Raw genomic sequence first — 19,773 nt, forward strand, 5'->3', positions numbered from 1 at the left:
AGGCAGCCAGCGGCAGGGCATTTTCGAGATGGAGAAAGTCACATGCCTTCGTGTTGAACGGACCCACGCTTGCAGGCAGGCGCGCTGCCAAAACGCGGTTTCCAACCTTGTAGCGCGTCGTCTGCCTGTTTTCGTCGCCACGATGCCAAGACTAATTCTAATAGGAGGCAAGCGCGTTGGCGGGGGAAATGTCGGTCAGGAGAGCGCACAATTAAATATAAAACAACTCGACGATCAATTTTCCTGAGCTGTCAACTTCTTGGACCAGCAGCCTTTCCGTCCCTTGATTTTTTCTGTCCAGTTAATTAGTGCTGCTCAGTTCAACTGCCCAGTTCTTCTCTACCGTCAATCTCATTGTATCACAATTCCCCGCTCACCTCACCGCCGCCAACCTCAAACATGACCATGCCCAAGATGCAGGACTTGCCGGTCCCCCCCAAGGACCTGGCCGGGTACATTGCTGCCCATCCAGAGGTCTCCATGTCGGACATCTTGAAACCCTTCCGCCAGTACGAGGCCGAGCTCCGCACCGTCTTCGCCCAAGACCGTGCCAATCCCGCCCTCGAGGACCCCCATCTCAATGTTCTTCCCCTGTTCAACCAAAACACCAAGCTCATCACCACGCGTGCCCGCGACCTCGAGCATGAGACCGACGAGGAAAAGAGTTGTTACATCATGCCCCTCCCGGCAGACAAGCGCCGTCCTCATGGCTCGCCTGCAGTCGTGGGCTCTATCAAAGAGTTCAAGAAGAATTTCGCAATTTTTTCAGAGTCTTCTCTCGCTGACCTCAATTGGGACAACGTCGTGGCTGCCGGTTCTTCTGTCGTCAACTGCCTTGTGCCCGTCCCAGCCGAGTTCAACACCACCAAGCGCAAGTTGCGGGAATACTACCATGAGAAGTTCTGCCCCGCCTCGGACGTTGACTTGTTTCTCTACGGCTTGACGCACGACGAGGCAATTGACAAGATCAAAGAGATTGAGCGAGCGATTCGCGATGCCATCCTGACTGAGGTCACTGTCGTTCGTACCAAATACGCCATCACCATTGTCTCGCAGTACCCTACTCGCCATGTTCAGGCATGCCATCCTTTCACCTTCATTCCTCAACCCATTCAACCCTGGCTGTGAAGATAACTCTGACTCCCGAGACTATAGATTGTCTTGCGCGTCTACAAGTCCGTTGGCGAGATCCTGACCGGCTTCGACATTGACGCCGCTGGTGGCGCCTACGATGGCAAACAGGTTTATGTCACTCCCCGTGCCCTCGGCAGCTACATCACGCAGATCAACCACATCGACCTCAGTCGCCGCAGCCCTTCATATGAGAACCGGCTGTCCAAGTACAGCCACCGCAATTTTGAGGTCTACTGGCCGGATCTCGAGCGCAGCCGTATCGATCCCACAATCTTTGAGAGGTCTTTCCAACGCACGCTTGGACTTGCCCGCCTGCTCGTCCTCGAACGTCTGCCCACATCGTCGGCCCGCGAAACCTACATGAATAAGCGGCGCCAGGAGCGCGGCCGGCCCACCTTCCAGAGCACGGCCTACTACGGACGTCTCGGTGGCAATATCAAGGATCACTATGAGGACGAGGTGGCCGACTGGGTCGACGAAGGTGATGTTTCCAACTACCACACCTTCACAGTGCCCTACGGCGAGAAGTTCCACGCCAAGAAGATCGAGAAGCTATGCTACACACGCGACCTGCTCCTCAATGCTGAGTGGAACCAGCCCAAGGAGCGCGAGGTCTACCTTCATCGCCACCCGGCCTTTTTTGGACGCGTTGAGGACGTCATTGAGGACTGCTGCGGTTCCTGCCCAGCCCCGGTGACGCCCGAGGAGAAGGAGGCGGCTGAGAAGGAGGCCGAGATCTACATCTCGGGCAAGGTGTTGTTCCTGATCGACAACCCTGGGCGCCAGCAGATCGGGTCGTTCAACCCCCTGACCGATGACGACTGGACCGACATGGCCTACATTGGCAACACGGCGCGGCTGTGCCATAGCATCATCGACGGAGACGTTGAAGACGTCAAGAGTTGGCTTGCGCAGGAGGACGCGAACCCCAACAAGCGCGACTACACAGGCCGTTCGCCATTACATCTTGCCGTCATGAGCTCTACGCCCGAGGTTGTGCGCTGCCTTGTTGACGGCGGCGCGCGCATCACGGCACGGTTAGCGGATGGACGCACGGCATTGCATCTGGCCGCCGAGGGAGGCAAGGCGGAGATGGTTAAGATCCTGATGGAGAAGAGCACGGCAAATGAAGAAGAATACGAGGAGCAGCAGACCCAACTCAGAGCGGCCAAGTTTGGCGGTGGCAACCATGACACCGGGGCTCAACACGCGAAGAAGGCCGGTGAAAAGGGAGAGGGAGACCATAGAGAAGGAGATGACGAGGACGATAGCGATGAGCCGGATTCGGAAATGGCCTCGGACTCGGACGCCGAATTGCTTGACGGCGACGAGACGGAAGTTGACTCCGCCTCTATTGCGACTGGCTCATTTGTCAAGGTCAAGAAGGACGACCGGGAAGTCGGCAAGGACATTGTGCCTGAAGAGGCCTTGGACGAGCCCGACTTCTACAAGATTGATGTCTTGTCCTGGGACATCCCGTGCTCGCCATTGCACTTTGCCATTGCCGGTGGTCACGAGGAGGTCGTGAGCATCCTCTGCGAGGTAAGAGCTGCTGATGCAAATACCACTATTTACTAATTCGAATGCTGACGTGTTATGAAAATAGTTCGGTGCCGACGCAATCCTTCCTGTCAAGTTCCTAAATAGCGACAAGGAGCCAACCAATGCCATTCTCACACTTGCTCTTGCACTCGGCTTGCCTCTCGAGAAGGCCAAGTCTATGGCCCGGCTACTCCTACGACTCGGCGCCAGCTCTTCGCAGGCTGATCTTCACAGCTGCACTGCCTTCCACCGCTACGTCGAGCACGCCGAGACTGAGATGATCGACACGCTCTGGGAGCTCGACAAGTCGGGCGTCAAGGCGGCGCTGAACCATCTGATCCTGGGTAGTAGCTACTGGAGCCCTTCGGCCGTGTCACCGCTGCATACGGCCATCGGAAACCGCGACAGCATTCTCGTCATGAAACTGCTCGAGGCAGGCGCCAACCCAGACATTGACTTCGAGAGCTGGCTCCGCGCGGCCAAATTCTCGCCTAGCCTCGAGAAACAGCTGCAGTCCTATGAGCAGAACAAGGTCCTGTACCACCGATCAGTGGAGCAGCCGCTTATGGTTGCGCTGCGCAGCTCCCCCGAGCCGGACGTGGCGTTGCGGCTGCTCGAAGGGGGCGCTGACCCCAACACCATGACGCCCATCTCGTACCAGCTGGTCAGGGAAGATTGGCAGAGGGGCCATAAAAAGGGCGAGACGGCGCTGGACGTGGTCCGCGAGTACATTGAGAACTTGCGCAAGTATGCTGGGGAAAAGTTCTCACAATCAGCACCCGAGCTGCAGCAAGGCATGGACGAGTACTTGGCCAGCCTGGATACTGGCTCGTATCTCTATTGGCTAGCTTCTGAGGATGTCAAGACCCAGAAGAAGTCGCACGAGGAAGCGATGAAGAAATACAAAGAAGAGGTCAAGAAATTCGAAGAGCAAAGAGGGGTGGCCGAAAAGAAACAGGCGATTGAGGAGGCTCTGGCTGTGATGGAAAAGATCGAGGCCTTGCTTTTGGAAAAGGGAGCCAAAACTTTCAAGGAACTCCACCCCGACATCAAGACAGGGTTCTACGAGAACAACAGCTACAATCGCGGCCGGCCGACAATTGACGATGTAAAAGGGGCCTACAAGTACTCCCTCACTTTCCACAACACAACCGACGTCACCGAGAAGAGCCGTCAGGCATATCAGGAGCTGTGAGTTTACTTTTCTGTCAGCCTCGCATTGAGAGCGACGGCCGGCTAATACGGGAACAGATTTGAGGCCGCTTGGGCAGGCGACCTGGAAAAGATCAAATATCTCACTACGACCTGCTGGGATAAGGATCAAACTGAGCCACCGCTCAAGATTGCCGTTAAAGACAACACGAATAGCAGCCCCGTGTCAATAGCCTTCCTCCGAGGACACGTCGCCGTTGCCAGAGCCGCGCTCGACATTGCTGAGGCCCAGTACTCGCCCGCCGAGAAGGAGAACAAACGGTTCCACATGGAGCAATCCAACAGAGACGGGGATGACGACGAAGAGTATGACTCGGAGGAAGATGATGAGGATGACGATGACGACTCGGAGCCGCGCATCGTCTCGCGAAATGTCGACAAAAAGTTCACCATTGACAACATTGGCCAAGTTTCCATGCAGGTCAAGTCGCGCACGCGGCCACTGGAAATGTTGCTCTGGAACTGCCAGACGTTCCACACTGACAAAGACAGCAATGCTGGAAAGCCAATTGCTGCCTGTGGCACGGCGGGGCTGCTGGAGTTCGTGATGCATCACGATGACCACGCCGGACTCAAGACGCTGCTGGACTGGGGAGAGCACTTTGCGTCTCGCAAGCTTGAGGGCGACGAAGACGAGGACACACCAGTAACCGGATTGTTCAACTTCCCCGAGAGGGAGTTTCAATTTGCGGTGGAGAATGGGAAGACGCAGATGCTAGCCGAGATCATCAAGCGGACGGGCGCCGGCATTCCGCTCGCGCATCTGGTGAAGAAGAGCGGCGTGGAGATGAAGGAGAAGCCCAAGTTCTACCAGGGCTTAACTGTCTATGGCAAGAAAAGGTATGTCAACCTTGCTGCTATAACATGACTAGTTCGACGCGAGACTGACAGCGGAAAACAGAAAGGACTGGGCCAACGCCGGTCGGGCCCTTGTGGTCAGAGCCACTGGGACTAAAGCACCACCGCTTCTGAACGCTGCCCTTGCCGTCAGCATCGAATCGGTCGAGTGGTTCTTTGGTGATGCACCATTCAGGCACTACGCCGAGTTTTGCAATTCCAAAGCTGCCCTGGCAGATCCGAGACTGAAGCACCTCAGCCAGGCCCCGGGAGGTTTGGAGAGGGCCGTCTCTCAATGGCTCGGCGCGCAGAGTACGTAACTACCTTCCCAATTCCCATCCTAATTGTATCCCAGACACTGACAGCCCACTGCGCACAGACGAAATTGTCCTCCACCTCCCCGTTATGGCCCGCCCAGGCCCCGATGCCAACAAACTCATCAGCTACATCATCCAGGCGCACCCGGAGACGCTTGAGGTTAAGAACTCGGACGGCGAGACGCCGCTCATGACGGCCTGTCACTTCGGCCGCACTGACTTCGTGCGGCTGCTGATCGATGCTGGCGCCGACCAGTCGGTGCACAACAAAACCGGCGGCAACCTACTTCACACTGCTGTGTCCGGCTTACCGCGTGCCAAGCAGCTTGAGAAGCTCGTCCAACTCTTCGACAAGGACTTGCTCCCGCACCTCTTCGTCTCGCGCACGAACCTTCAGGCCAACACTGACAATTATGGCAACAGTAAAAGTGGCCAGACGCCGCTACACGCCTTCGTCTCGGCAACGGCATCGGGGGGCCTCTACTCAGCCCGGGCAAACTATTACAAAACCGAAGCAGATTGGCTGGCCACGCTCGGCCTCCTGCTCCGCCTCGGTGGGCAGCAGCAGCTCCAAATTCTCGATGGCGCCGGAGACACGGTGTTGCACACGGCTGTCATGGCCGGTTCCGCACCCCTTACACGCGCTCTGCTCACCGCGTGCCCAGCTTTGTTGTGGCGCGAGAATGCTGTCGGCCGCACACCGGCCGAAGTGGCGCGCGACCGCATCACCACTATGCTGTTCCATGCACCGCGTGTGCCTCAACTGCCCTCACGGAATGATATGGCCAAGGCTAGCTCTCTGGTCGAGCGTAAGCCTGAGGAGCTTATTTCCTATTCAGAGAAGAAGAAGAAGTTGGCGGTTGAGAGGAAAGAGTCGGATGCCGAGCTGGTGTGGAAGGTGTGCTCGGAGTTTATGCAGAACCAGCTTCCGGGTGGCACTGGTAAGCGCAGACTGGTGAGCCTCGGTGAGGCTAATGATGTGGCCAAGCGGTTGGGAGAGCGGTACAGCTCGGCGAAGTACTTCAACACTCGGGCAAGGTGGCGCCAGGGTGGCGACGATGATGACAAGGATGACGACGAGGAGGAGCCTCAAGACGAGGCCGAGAAAGAGCAGCGGGCGAGCGACCAGGCCGATTTCAGCGTTGTTACCAAGAACAACAGGATCTCAAGCAGGTGGCTCTGCGAGAAATGTTTCCACAGTGGCACCAATTGCCGCTGTACCGAGGACGACAACAAGGCTTGAGCACTGTCTTAGGGATCTGAGGTGAATGCTGATAGGCTGTTTACTTTCATGTCTTGTTTTTGTCGAGACTTCTGTTATCTCCTCTAATTTACTTCCTCGATTTGTTTCATCTGACTTGTTCACAAACCGCTAAATCACATTACTGCTCAGCTCTTGGATCAATATGACGTTGCTTTTAGAAACAATCTTATCTTTGTCATTTCGCACGATGCAAGTCCGCCACACTCAATCTTTGGGTTTGTTGGGCAGGAACTGGAGCACCGTATTCAAGCAGTATCTTGAATTTAGTGCAGCTGTCTATTAGGGCTGTAGTGTGTCTGGCTAACTAGTTCGGGGAACGGGCTGGGCTGCGGCTGTGCTACCGCTAGGCTGCTGCGTGATTTCTCGTGATGTGGGCAGGAGGGGCGACCAGGCTCCGAGATGCCACGCAGTTCTCGGCCAACAACTCAACTAGTTCGGGCCGTTTCCGATATCAACCGCGATCTAACTGCGGAGCATGAATTAAAATGTCGGATCTCTGGTTTATACTGTATGAGCTCGGGTTACCTGTGAATCCCTTGTTCACCTTGATCTTGTTTGGGATACATGTGTGGGCTGTGTGGCTGGAAATCTCAAGCCCCTGACTTGAGCGGTGAAGCCACCATTGTCCGGACTCAACTCAACGTCACAGCATATCACTTGCTCACCAATTACGGTCAAGAAACGCATTGCGGTCCAAGTTAGTCATGTAAGAGGGAAAAGCATGACGCGCGCGCGTAAATGAAAACTTGGCGAACAATGGAGAATCCAAACTGACAATGTCCCTGCCTCTGCAACCGCGAAAGGTTCAATGCCGCCTGGACAGTGATGCAGGGGGCAGTTTTGAGTGATTTTCTAATCAAATTCACCAACAACAGCTGCGGGACACCACGTCGGCATCGCCGACGTACCCAATGCAGTCACAAATGACTCGCGGCCGTATACAGTTGCTGCGGCATTGGAGGAGGACGGTGGTGGCGTGGTGCAACCATTCGTCCTGAGGAATATGTACGCTCTCAGCCAAGACACTAATCTTCTTGGGCACATCCGAGAGGCTGCCAGTCTCTGACGACGGCTACTCGTGGTATCCCGGGTTTGTGGTCTGGGATATTGCCATGTGCTGGCCAGCCGCTAGCGGGCATCCGCCGCTGCGGATCGCGTATAAGCCGTATACGGACCGCAGTCCTCGCTGATCCATCTCCGGCAAGCTCGTTCGCTTGCGCGATGCGGATTAGACGAGGGGCGGCCATTACACGAATTTGTAATCGTTCTCCTTTTTTTTGCTTTTGCAAAGACACGATTCCATGCTACTTGTTTATGCATGACAGGGTCACAGGAAAACTCCCGACGAGGTACCACGTAATAATTAACACCATCAACTTCCACTTCTCCCTCAAAGACTCGCTCAAGAATCTGGAATTGACCGTTGCTGCACACCATGACCGCCTCCCTGTTCCTCATTGCATCGACGGCACACTGTCGGATGATAAAGGCACGTGCGGTATTGAAACGGTGTCGGTCAAGCTTGGCCTCAGGGTTTGACATTTGCTACGCCGTGTAGGCAGGATGCGGCCAATACCTCGTTTAGGAATGGTCTTGCGAGAAAACCGATACGGCGGATTTTTTGCAAGCGCTCTCACTAGGACAAGAATACGCTTCGCCGTACACTTGGGATGCCGCCAAGTCTCCAACAGGATCCTGATGGGGCTGAGACACTCGGACTTTTTTTCCTGCTCTTCTTTTTCAGCCCTTGTCCACGCTCTCCGCCCCAAACACCATCCTCCACAAAGCCGCCAACTGCATATGTCTGCCCCCATGTGCATATGCAGGAGCGGCCCCCAAGTCCATTAAAGTCCGCATTCCGTGCACGTCCATCTTTTTTTTTTTTTCTTGGCTCGTCCATACGCATTTAACAGTCCCCTCGTCCCCAATAAACAGCTCGACTTACACCCGCGAACCAGGTCCCAGCAGACAGGATTCCCGAATTCCCAAAATGTCACACCACGTTGAGCCAGGTTCGTCCTCTCCGCACCGAGCCCGCCGGCCCAATAACCATGCGGATGAACAACGCTGCTCTGGCACAAACTCAACACTGGGCAGCAAGCGCAGCAAGGGACCCAGATTGGACCCAGACATTGCCACGAGGGACTACCGTATGCTTCCCCTGTCTCCCGCCATTCACATCTCATTTCCATCTCTCTGCAAGGTACAGAACTGTGCAAAGCTGACTACGGATCGCCGTTATCAGGCCTTTCACTCGAAGGGTACATAGCCCACCTTGAGCGGCAGCTGCAAAATTATCAACAGCAATGCGAGATGCGCGGCCCGGCATCGGCAGCCAGGGTTCGAAAGCACCAGGCCCGCAGGCCGGCCTCTGTAGCGGGCGCTTCCAGTAGCGGGTCCACGCCTGCCAGTTTCACGTCTGCCACATGTGGCAAACAAAGAAACAGAGCATCGAGCTCGGGTTCTCGCACGGGCAGCTCCGAGGGGGCGAGTGGTTCTGCCACTGGCGACGAATACCAGCATGCCGGCGGCAGCAGCAGCAGCAGCAGCGGCGGCGGCCCCGCCACCACCACCACCGCCTGGCCGATGGAAGGAGTCCGCATCAGCGATGTTACGTGGCCGGGGCAGCTACCTGCCCGCCGTGAACTAGTGCGGCGGCGCGGCGTCGATGCCTCTAGGCTCTACCACGCGCTGGAAAATTCTAGGCCCGAGAGGATCCCCGAGCGAAGTCATGGGGGCGATATGGAAGACGCAAAGTGGGCATGGACGGCGTGATGATCAACCATGACCGAGAGAGCTGTTACTTGTTTACTCCTACCATAATCTTCGTCGTCTTCGTCGTGTTGATAATTTAACTATTCTAGTGTTGATTGTCCCTCCTTAGCACTTCCCGCCGACCTTTCCGACTTGATGTTGTCCGGTTGAGCTGTCATCTATCACTAATTACAAGCTCGCCGCCTTGGGCCGCAGCCTTGACCCTCGTCCCCCTAAACTCGATCCTGCGTTGATATTAGCTTATATCACTTCTGTGCTGGTCACCTGGAGCTCCTCAGCGCAGGCCACTGGGCTCCCTTAGTTCAGCCACCTAGGGCACTACTTTATTTATCTTCTTCCTCCTCTCCCAGATCGTCGCATGGGCCAGAACTAGACTAGTCAATGCAGTCTGCACCTCTCATAACTTCCCCACCTGTACGGGATGTGGATCGCTTACCTCTGCGGGCGATCACGCACGGCCAGAAAGAGAAAGGGACTAAATCTAATCAGCGCTTGCCTCAGACGAGCCCAGTTGGGTGTGAGCACATGAGAATGACGACACAAGACTCGGCTAATTAGATTAGATACAGCGTTCGCGTGACAAGGCTGACATCAAATAACCACCCTTTTTATCCAAAAATACCTCAAGCCATCGGTGTCCCAAAATTTGGCGTCTGTTTTGGACCGATAGCTCCAAAGAGACACTCGGAGCCGAAATCTTGAACTGTCAAATCAACCATTCGCAAACTTTGCTGACCATCAAGCGGCATAAGTTGGTTGTCACAAAAGACGGAATCACCCCGCCGGACGATTTGACCGAATTGGCAGACATCTTGAAGTGTCCGACCGACCTTGAGATCGCCGCGAGTATAGGCCAAACCGAGCTTGATATATTTTAGGAAGCCGACGCCATTTACGCTAGCAACACTGACCTTCCTCGAGTTAGTTGCGGAAGAATACAGATCTTGTAGATTACACCAGATCTCGCCAGTCAGCGCCTGGGTGGAATGTTGGACAAAGCATGCCCATGAGAAACGACGATCACGAAGACCTGGCGGCAGCGTTGCGGGAGTGAGAAGGGCAGCATGTTGTTTGGGACACCCGGTGAGAGCCCTAGTCTGCGCGCCGTGTCCTCTGAGATCTGCACCCTTCCAGGTGACGGGTGCGGCGCCGAGTGCAAGGCCAGGATCTGAGGATCATATCAGCGTGGGGAGAGGCAAAGAATGTGCGCTGGACAGCTACAAGATGTTTATACATACTGACCAGGGTAGCATGACGATTTGTGCCTCTGACAGCGGTACCTTGATGATCTCCGAATTAATTAATACCGGGGACTTGCTCTCCTATGCGAAAACCACACAATGGCCTCGAGCTCGCGATTGACCCTCAGCCTCTCGCGCGGCGACTCGCGGGTGGAGTGCGGAGCGACTGTCAACATCTCCTTGACGGCGCGCAGTGCCCCAATCCCCATTTCGCCGCTGACGCAGCGCCCGAGCCAGAGGGACCCATAACCGCCCACTCCGATAGCGCGTTCGCGCTGCCACCGCTCCTGTCGGGACAAGACTGCCGCAGACTGGTCAGCCACCTCACCTAAACTATCACCAGGCTCTGAACCTGGCATGCCGTGAATCACGTGGCCCGTCTGCCCAGCACTGGGAAACGTCGTCTCCAGTCTAGCTGATAGCACAAACGGCGGAAGCGGCTGCTGGGCCATGGTGGCGGTTGTTGTGGGCACGTAGCGCAGGCGGTTTGAACGTCGCTTCAACCCGAAGTGAGGTTGACCCAAAGCTGCTGTCAGGCCCAGGCCAAGTCCCTCGGGTGGGGGGCTGGGTGTGTGGCGAAAACCACATGACCTGAAGCGTGACTCCTGAGTGAGTGGTTGAGTGAGAGTGAAATCGCAAGATTTTAGGGTTTGTTGCCTTTCAATTTCACAAAGAATGAAAAACGAGTATGAAAAACGAGTGAGATTTCCATGAACTTGAGACTCAGATGGACTGCCTAGGTACCTACACAATTTCTCCCCCGCAGATATAAAGTGAGGAAATGCGGTAGTAGCTGGTGTAAGCGAATGAAAACAAACAGAATCTCACTACATTGGTTGAAATTTCTAAGGAAAAGATGAACGCTTGGCTTCTTTCTCATCCGTCTTCCCAGTGAAATCCACCGCGGCAGGCGCTCATGTCGCTGTCTGTTTACAAGCTTTTGTTTAGCTGACTTCTTTTGTCTCTAGCGGCTAGGTTTCGACGAGTGGTGAATTTGAACTTGTGCACACCAACCTTGTTCATACACAGGTGTAAAACCCATGCGGCCATAGCGTACGTAGACAAGGTCACCTCGAGCACTAGTATTCTGCCATCTTAAGTACCCGGACCAAGATGTCTTGATTGGTCCTAGTAGATAAACTTGGATTTAGCGAGCTGTGACCCTCTCAGCTACGCGAGTCTGGGATTGTCAATCTGTAAACGAGTTTTCGCCGTGATCGATATTTAAATGGTCCGCTTCACCAATCAATTACCCCGAGACTTTCGCGAGGCAGGTTGTTCATTCATGCGATGCTCACATCAGTACGATCTGACAACCACCCCGGTCGAGTGGCAGGCAGACCTGGTAAATTAGCTGCACTCGGTGTTGGGGCCTAGACTTCGCGCCTGTCATTCCGGGCTCAAACAGAATGTTTGCGACCCCAGCACCTCTCTACCCGCACATGCTCGACCCGACATTTTCATGGGTTAGAGATTTCTCGAGTTCTCTTGGGTGATTGTCACCTCGCCTTAAAGTGCGGGGAGGCACATTTCGGCTGCTTGGTATAAGGTAATTAAATTAATTTCGTGCATGTGTTTGCTTCCCCGGTGTGGCCACACACTCCTAGGGGCGAAACATCATCAGAGGAACCGAAGCTCACGGTTGCGTTTCTTGCAGCTTGTGAACTTGTGCAGAACCACGCCGTCAGTGATCTTGGCATCTCTCCTTTTCTTTTCCCGTAGAGGAGAGCTTTCCCGGGGATATTGGTTCGCGGAGAAGTTCAGGTTGAAATAGACCACCTGGAGACTTTGTGAACCAATACATCCGTATCAAGGCGCTTTCCTTGAGGACATAACCAGTAGACGCTCGCCATTAAAACTAAAAATGCATGAGCTGGCTGTATTGCTATTTTTTGTTGTTTTGCCTCCGCTACTAGTTGGTTGCTACGGCTGCTGGGGTCGATGTAGCTGAAATGACATTGCTGAACGAACTGCCGGCCTTGTGGATTTAACGGACACGGAGCTTCAATTTTCTTTCCAGACTGGTGGAACACCGGCACGACTCCTCGTAAGGCTCCCCGTCTCATCTGACAGCATGGTAATGTGCCGATGACCCTCACCTGGTGCAGCTACCTATCCTTCGAGTCGTGATGATAGAACCGTCTTGACGGCTTCACCAGGAGTTGACTACATGGCGACCGCCTATCTATATAATAGACACTTTTCCCAGCCAGCATTATAGACCAGGGGTACCATGTACGGACAGCACATCTCGTTGTCCAAGTTGAGCCTTGACAGAACCACTAGCCTTCAAAGTCACACTCGCCTACCTGCACAATGCAATTTTCCATCACAAACCTCCTCCTCTCCCTTACCGCCGCAGGCATCCTTGCCGCCCCCGCCCCGGCTCCCGGTACCGCACCGGTGGGCTTGCCTGGCATATTTGCAGCACTCCAGCGCGACGCGGCCGTTTGCGGGGCAATGGGATCTGCGTAAACGGAGGGTGCATCTGTCTGTCTGCCAGATGTCTGCGACAACATCTGCCCGTGGTTCGACGACTGCGGACCTTGCTGAGTTGATGTCGCTAAGGCAGATGAGTGTTTTATGATCTGATATCGGCTCAATCTGGGGGGGACATGCTCTCGCACGGGACGATATGGGCATCGCTGACTATTCCTGGGACTCGCCTCTTCGATATTGGCAGTGTGCCGATAGTGGCCGCAGCTTACATCAAGTCCGCGGATTTAGTACTCAAAGGTAGGAGGATCCTGTGAGAATGGACGCGGATGGGTGGGGTATAATTTGTTCAGACACTAGGGTAAACTGCATGCCGTATGTATCCACGAATAGGTTGCGCAGAAAATAAAAAACGGAAGTACCGGGTCGTTCTGCCTGCCCGTGTCTCCTAACACTTTCTAAACTGAGCTTCCTGTATCCTTGGGCTTACTGGCAGTGCTCTTGGAATTCGCTTCCTTGGTGGTCAACATGTCCAGCTTGGAGCGTCGTCGTTGCAGGGTAGTAGCGCTAGTGATGCCCCAAGACTTTATCCGTTTTGTGTGGGTTGATGTAAGCCAAGGTGGGAGGCTGCTGTCAGGGACCTGCCAAGGGCGGCAGTCTTTCTGGTGCCGGTTGTCCGACGTGCCGCCCCTGCTGCTTGCCATCTCTGACCTCGCCGCTGGCTCGCTCTTTCCTCTCCTCACCCGGTGCCCCAGTGGTCCACTCACATTTCCGAAGCTTAGATTGGGCTCTGTGCCTACCTCAGGTAGGACGAATAATGAGAAGTGCAGTCAAACAAAATGTGAATGTGCATCCAACACACAACAAACTCGTCACCTTCGAAGCGAAAGGTAGGAGGTGCACGCTGACGTCGGCTCCCAAGACCTTGGCGATGCTGGGCGATCGGTTTTTTTCCTCTGATGGAGGCGCCACAAAGCTTACCACGAGAACAAGCCCCTAGCGACGCCTGGGCGAGCGTGCTTCTCGAAGGACTTGGCCATGGGGGAGCGGAAAAGGTGCGAGCCTACGAGGGAGCAGCCGACGCGGGATGTGGCCGAAAGACATTAATTACGCCGAACCGAACAAATTGCCACGCCAATTTATCCCCGCCCAGCCGGCAACGGTAAATTGGATTTGCGGCCATAGAGGCCAAGAATTAGCCTGCGCGCAAAAGAAAAAGAAGCGACCCAACTTTCTTCCCGCCTGTTGCTTCAGTGCTTTCGCCATTTGCAGCGCCCGTTATTATCAGCCAGGCTCCGCGTCGTGTAGGACCTCTGCTCCCACTCGCGATGGCCTCCCCACGCGCACAGGTTAATCGACAGGTTCCGCCTCAAAAAGGGGCCCGAGATGCGAAGGGCTCGCGACATGACATGGGAGTGTAAGCACGATAGGGATAGCGCAGAATATTAAATACGGACAAATACCCCGATCGTCGTCGTTGGAGGAATGTGTGCCAAGCACTGGATCCCGAACTACTGACTGCCCCTTTGGCCGAGCCTGCGTCTTGGCTTCGCACCGCTCCCACCGTGGCACGCCAGCCCATCTCTTGTCCTAACGCCACCTGCGCGCGCCCAGAGATGGCAACCCACCCACCACTGCGGCTTTGTGTCGATCCCGGCTAAAGCCTCCCGCCTGGCCGCCCCAACTGCACCCCCTAGCGAGTGCCGCAACGTCGACTGAGCCTAACCGAGGGTCGGGGCAAACAAGGGAAGAGGGAAGAGAAAAAAGGCGCGCGGATATCCATACCAGCTGCCCCTCTGGCTATCTGGCCCCGTATTGGAGCGGAGTCTCGCCTTGGACGGCCATGCACAAGGCCTTCTCGGTCCGAACCACTTTGGCCCTCGCCGCCCCATTTGTCGCCCCGGAGCCCCTCCCCGTGGGGATGCGTGTTTGAGCAATATGTGGATGAATATGGGCTCAAAGGCAGACCAGTTGAGTCGGTCCTCGACGACCTAGAAGCTGCTTGCATGACCCCATCTCCGACTGGCCGGGTCCACCTCCACTCAGGATGCCAGGCCGTCTCCGAGCGGGCTCCTCGCCTGCCACGCTCCGCGTCGGTGCTTTATATGCCCTGTTGAGTCCTCGCCTCTCTCTCAAACGTCCCCCGGAGCCTGCGGTTGGATTCTCTTGTCACGCCCCCAAGCTGCCACTCCGCAGCACTTCTGCCCAAGAGCAACAGGCCGCCTTGTCGCCTTGCTTGAGACTCTGCCCAAACAACCCGACCAGCAACCACCCAGCCAGCAAACATGGTTGCCGGCGCTAGCGATGTCGGGGACAACTACATCCATCGCCTGGCGATGGATGACCCCGTCCCCTGGTACAAGAAGCGTCACCTGCGGACCATGTACCTGCTGCTATTCCCCTGTGTCATCGGCATCGAGATGACTTCTGGATTCGACTCGCAGATCATCAACTCTGCCCAGCTGCTGCCCGCCTGGAAACACTGTAAGTGTGCTCTCTGCCTGCACCATCTGTTTGCCCATTTTTCTGACTTGCCGCCCAGACTTTGGAAACCCAACCGGCGCCTACAATGGCATCCTCGCCTCTGCCCTGCCACTTGGTTCCGTTATCGGTCTCCCCCTGATTCCTCTGGTCAACGACACATTCGGCCGTCGGTGGTGCATCATGTTTGGCTCGTGGGTCATGGTGATCGGCACTCTGATCCAGGGTTTTGCTACAAATGGTGAGTGGGCAAGATTCTAGAACGGGGTCCGAAGACGAGATGGAATACATGGCTGACAATGACAAACAGGCCCCATGTACATCATAGCTCGTGGCATCATCGGCTTTGGTCTGCCGTATGCCATTGTTGCTGGCTCGTGCCTGATCGGCGAGCTGGGCTACCCCAAGGAAAGACCTATCCTGACGTCGCTGTTCAACGCCTGCTACTTCATCGGAGCCATCGTGGCCGCGGGCTGCACCTTTGGGACGCAGAACATTGAGAACGACTGGTCGTGGCGGATCCCGTCTCTGCTCCAAATGGCGCCGTCGCTGCTGCAGATCGCCTTCGTCTTCTTCCTACCAGAGTCGCCACGGTTCCTCATCAGCAAGGACCGGTTCGAGGACGCCAAGGCGATTCTGATCAAGTACCACGCCGAGGGCAACTCGCAATCAGAGTTTGTCATGGCCGAGATTGCCGAGATCCGCACCACGCTGGAGATTGAGATGGAACACTCGAAGCGATCGTGGCTGGACATGGTGCGCACCGCGGGCATGCGGCGCCGTCTCGTCATCGGATCGCTGCTCGGCCTCTTCACGCAGCTGTCGGGCAACGTCGTCATCTCGTACTTCCTCGGCGACGTGCTCAAGCTCATTGGCTATACTGACCCCAGCTTCCAGACCAAGTACAACTTGGGCAACCAGTGCTGGTCGCTCATATGCGGCGTCAGCGCCGCCCTCGTCGTCATGCGCTTCCGCCGCCGCACCATGTACCTGACGGGCATCCTGTCTATCCTGGCCGTCTACGTCAGCTGGACCATCTGCACCGCCGTCTTCATCCAAAACAAGTCGGACGTGGCCGCCAAGATGTCGCTCTTCTGGATCTACGCCTACAGCCCGGCCTACAATCTGTGCTTCAACGCGCTGACTTACAGTATGCCACCCCTCAGACTCGCAAGGTGCCAAAGCCATAGCGTGCTAACCGTGTGCCTCCACTCTCAGCCTACCTGATTGAGATCTTCCCCTACGCCCAACGCGCTCGCGGCATCGCCATCTTCCAGTTCTGGGGCAAGGCCGCGCAGTTCTTTGGCACCAACGTCAACCCCATTGGTATGTGCAGAATGAATTCTTCCTCCCGCTGAAACTGTGACGCTAACACGGCCACCTCTCCTAGGCACGCTAGCCATTGGCTGGAAGTACCTGCTTACATACTGCTGCTGGATCTGTGTCGAGGCCATCCTGATCTGGTTCCTCTGGCCCGAGACGTCCGGCCGCTCCCTCGAGGAGCTCGCATTTTGTGAGTTTTCTAGTTGCGGCTTCAGCACCGCTCCCAGTACCATGCTAACCACACACCCGCAACTCAGTGTTCGAGGACAGACAAGCCCTGGAGCAGAGCACTGCGGTGGCATCCAAGCGCACGGCCATACACGAGGAGGAGAGCGAGAAGCACGTCGCCGTCATCGAGGCGGAGAAGGTATAATGGGCTTTCTTTCATCCGTGGCCAGGTCAATATGGACGAAAAATTCAGGTTGTTTCTGTCTGTCCACCGGCGGGGGAGGGGATCCGGCGGCGGCAACGTGCAGACGAGCACGTCAACTGCAGCGCGCCGTCGGCTTTCTGTAATAATAGCATCGTGAGAGAGTAGCGGAGCAAACAAGAGACTTCCGTACCAAGGTCTAGTATTACTACTACGCACCTCCTCTGCTTTGGCCCGGGAGCTACGAACGCACCCTGTAAACCAGCATCTTGCCCCTGAGAGTCCACCTAAGAGTAAAGAGAATGTCGGCACAAAACACCACAACACTAAACACAAGCAGCACGCAGCCAAAGACACCAAAGAAAAAGGACTGCAGCTCGACGCCGAAGCGCAGCATGGAGATGGCAAGTGCAGCCGCGGGAAACACGACGAAATTCCAGCTCGGGTGCCACGCCAATTCTCCACGCCCAGCACGGTAGAGGGCGGCGACAATGGCGAGCACCAGCCAGACGACGGCCGCGCCAGTCAGCAGCAGCGCCAGCAAAATGCACACCATGTCTAGCGGCAGTGCAATGGTGGCTATGACTGAGAATGGGTCCGCTTCGACGACGTCAAGCCCGCCGCCCACGGCACCGCCATACACGGTGTTGACAGCGTCGCCGAGCAACTGCAGTGCCGCTGCACAGAGGGCGAACGGCCCGACAAGCAAGAAGACCGTGGCTGTCTGCGCAGGCGGTGGCCAGCCCGTGACGAGCACCAGCTCGTGCACCAGCACGGCATCTACAGCGAGGGCCACGAGCAGCGCAGCGCCCACCGCGCAAATCGAAAACACCACGACGGGCGCAACAAGCCCCCGCGGTATTGCCGCTGCCCCTGAAACCACTCGTGTCCCCGCGCCGCCAATCACCGGGCCGGGCCTGTTCCCCGGGGCGCCCAGCTCCAGGACTAGCAGCCCACCAACGAGCGCAACCGTCGCCGCGGCCACGGTGCACTGCAGCAGCGCCAGCGAAGGCGCGAACCGGCCCTCGGGCGTCGCGGGTCTTGGCCGCGGCCGAGACGGCGAAAACAGTGTCGCCGCCACATACACGGTGCTCGCGCCGGTCCAGCCCGCGCCGGCCCACCACGCGCCGCACGCCGCGAGCGCCAGCCGGTGGGACGACGCCGAACGGCACGGCCCTGCAGAGCTCGCCCCGTCTTCCAGCCTGCATGCATGATGGCCATTCCCAGAACTGCTGATAGCGGCGGCAGCAGCAGCCGCCCCGTCCACGCCGCTTCCAGGCGCCACGACCACGACCGCGAACGCGACCAGCGTCAGCCACGCCGCAGGCCAGAGCGCGAAGCAGCCTACCATGTCGCGGCCCACCGCCGCCTCGTCGGCACCCCTGACACCCCGCACTGGCGCGTTCGCATCCCGGCGCCGGGTTGTCAAGGGGCAGCAGAGCTCCTCGCAAGACGCGAAGAGGGTGAGAACCAGACGAGTGATGCAGACGAGTGAGAACAATGCGAACAGGGCCAGCTCGGCGATGAATACCCCCCGCGTGAGGCCGAAGAGGCCGGGGAAGTGGAGCCGTGGCGGGAGGAGGTGTAGGGTTAGTGCTATCAGGCCGAGGTTGAAGGGGTAGGTGAACCTTTTTCATGTTAGTGAAGTGTTGGCTGCGGGTGGTTTTGTGTGTGGAAGCTTTGTGTGTATGGTTGGTTTGCGTGTATGGTTGGTTTGCGTGTCTTGTGCGGGCAAGTGTGCGTGATTGGGGAGTAATGTGATGAAAAACCGCGCGAGTGAGTGAGTGGGCGAGTGGGTGAGTGAGTGATTGAGCGAGCGAGTGATAATTATAAGTCTTGTGGAATTAGATTTTCATGTGCGAGAATGAGAATGAAAGTAAAGATGAGCGTGAAGATGAGAGTGAAGATGAGAGTGAGAATGAGACCAAGAATGAGAGTATAAGCAAGTGAATTGATAGTGTAATGAGTTAAACGTATGGACTCAAGTGAGTGCTTATATAAGACTCTTGTATGAGAAAGACACTTGAGAGTGAGAGTGAGAGTGAGTGAGTGAGAGTGAGTGAGAGTGAGTGAAAGTGAGTGAAAGTGAACAAGTGAGACAAAGAGAGACCACAAAGAACAGTGCAAACTGTGTCACGATCCTGACAGACGTACCAAAACGTCCCGAAATCCTGCACCAGCGCGCGTAGCATTCCTCGCCGCCTCGTCTTGCGCGTCTTGCTCTCGTCTAACTTTAACCTTGGGTTTGGATGGCTGCGACGCCACGCCCACGAGTGCGTACGCGACCGCCGGGGCGAGGGGAAATACCGTGGTGAACTCAACCCGTTGAGATGTGCGTGCGCGGCAGCTTGGTGCCGATTTGCCGCCGGGGGCGATATTCGGCCGGGAGCTGGAATAATGACATGGCCGTTTTGGACTGGAAGGACGGTTGGCAGTTCAGACGCAGCTACGGGCTCGCTGGCAGTGGAGCTGTCTATATGGCGCCGGCTGATGCGGACCCTGTTGCTGGTCGTGTCGATGCTAGCGGTGCCGGCTGGCCCGGGAACGGTGGCTTCGCCGCGGCCGCTCTCGCGAGTGAGTAGGCGGCTCAGGCTGCTCGGGGTTGACGACGGCGAGATGCCGAAGAAGTCGTACACCTTGGAGCTGTACCGAAACACGGTCTGGAAGTAGACGCCATCCCGTCGCCGGTTCTGTTCGGGCGTGGTCGACATTGTCGGCTGCTGCGGTTGGACGCGTGGGGAGATTGCACCAAGTGTGGCTGCTGGATTCTTTGCATTTTAATCATGTTATTTCCCGTGCAAATTCTCTATCTTTTTCCACGTCACCATGAAGCTGATGGTG

At 56.3% G+C, this 19,773-nt stretch overlaps 4 protein-coding genes across 4 annotated transcripts; 3 read left to right on the forward strand and 1 right to left on the reverse strand.

Moving 5' to 3' along the window:
- Window positions 1-399: 399 nt before the first annotated feature.
- On the forward strand, window positions 400-6,285 carry B0T26DRAFT_747278 (uncharacterized protein; the record flags this gene model as incomplete). Its single annotated transcript, XM_060444829.1, has 6 exons — window positions 400-1,071; window positions 1,156-2,676; window positions 2,741-3,867; window positions 3,928-4,728; window positions 4,790-5,037; window positions 5,105-6,285. 6 exons carry the CDS (start codon window positions 400-402, stop codon window positions 6,283-6,285), a joined length of 5,550 nt encoding a protein of 1,849 aa, XP_060299745.1.
- A 2,011-nt stretch (window positions 6,286-8,296) lies between these two features.
- On the forward strand, window positions 8,297-9,081 carry B0T26DRAFT_671630 (uncharacterized protein; the record flags this gene model as incomplete). The annotated part of the gene is made up of 3 exons (XM_060439358.1): window positions 8,297-8,318; window positions 8,404-8,456; window positions 8,611-9,081. The coding sequence occupies 3 exons, from the start codon at window positions 8,297-8,299 to the stop codon at window positions 9,079-9,081; spliced, it is 546 nt and encodes a 181-aa protein (XP_060299746.1).
- A 5,796-nt stretch (window positions 9,082-14,877) lies between these two features.
- B0T26DRAFT_809487 (general substrate transporter) lies at window positions 14,878-17,117 on the forward strand. The gene is made up of 6 exons (XM_060447256.1): window positions 14,878-15,242; window positions 15,301-15,480; window positions 15,550-16,389; window positions 16,458-16,565; window positions 16,630-16,752; window positions 16,820-17,117. The coding sequence occupies exons 1-6, from the start codon at window positions 15,044-15,046 to the stop codon at window positions 16,933-16,935; spliced, it is 1,566 nt and encodes a 521-aa protein (XP_060299747.1). The 5' UTR covers window positions 14,878-15,043; the 3' UTR covers window positions 16,936-17,117.
- A 56-nt stretch (window positions 17,118-17,173) lies between these two features.
- B0T26DRAFT_747282 (voltage-dependent anion channel-domain-containing protein) lies at window positions 17,174-19,643 on the reverse strand (the record flags this gene model as incomplete). The annotated part of the gene is made up of 2 exons (XM_060444830.1): window positions 17,174-18,560; window positions 19,087-19,643. The coding sequence occupies 2 exons, from the start codon at window positions 19,641-19,643 to the stop codon at window positions 17,174-17,176; spliced, it is 1,944 nt and encodes a 647-aa protein (XP_060299748.1).
- Between the last annotated feature and the right edge of the window lie 130 nt (window positions 19,644-19,773).

The sequence above is a fragment of the Lasiosphaeria miniovina genome (assembly GCF_030549165.1).
Source record: "Lasiosphaeria miniovina strain SMH2392-1A chromosome Unknown B0T26scaffold_2, whole genome shotgun sequence".
In the NCBI taxonomy this organism is placed as follows: domain Eukaryota; kingdom Fungi; phylum Ascomycota; class Sordariomycetes; order Sordariales; family Lasiosphaeriaceae; genus Lasiosphaeria; species Lasiosphaeria miniovina.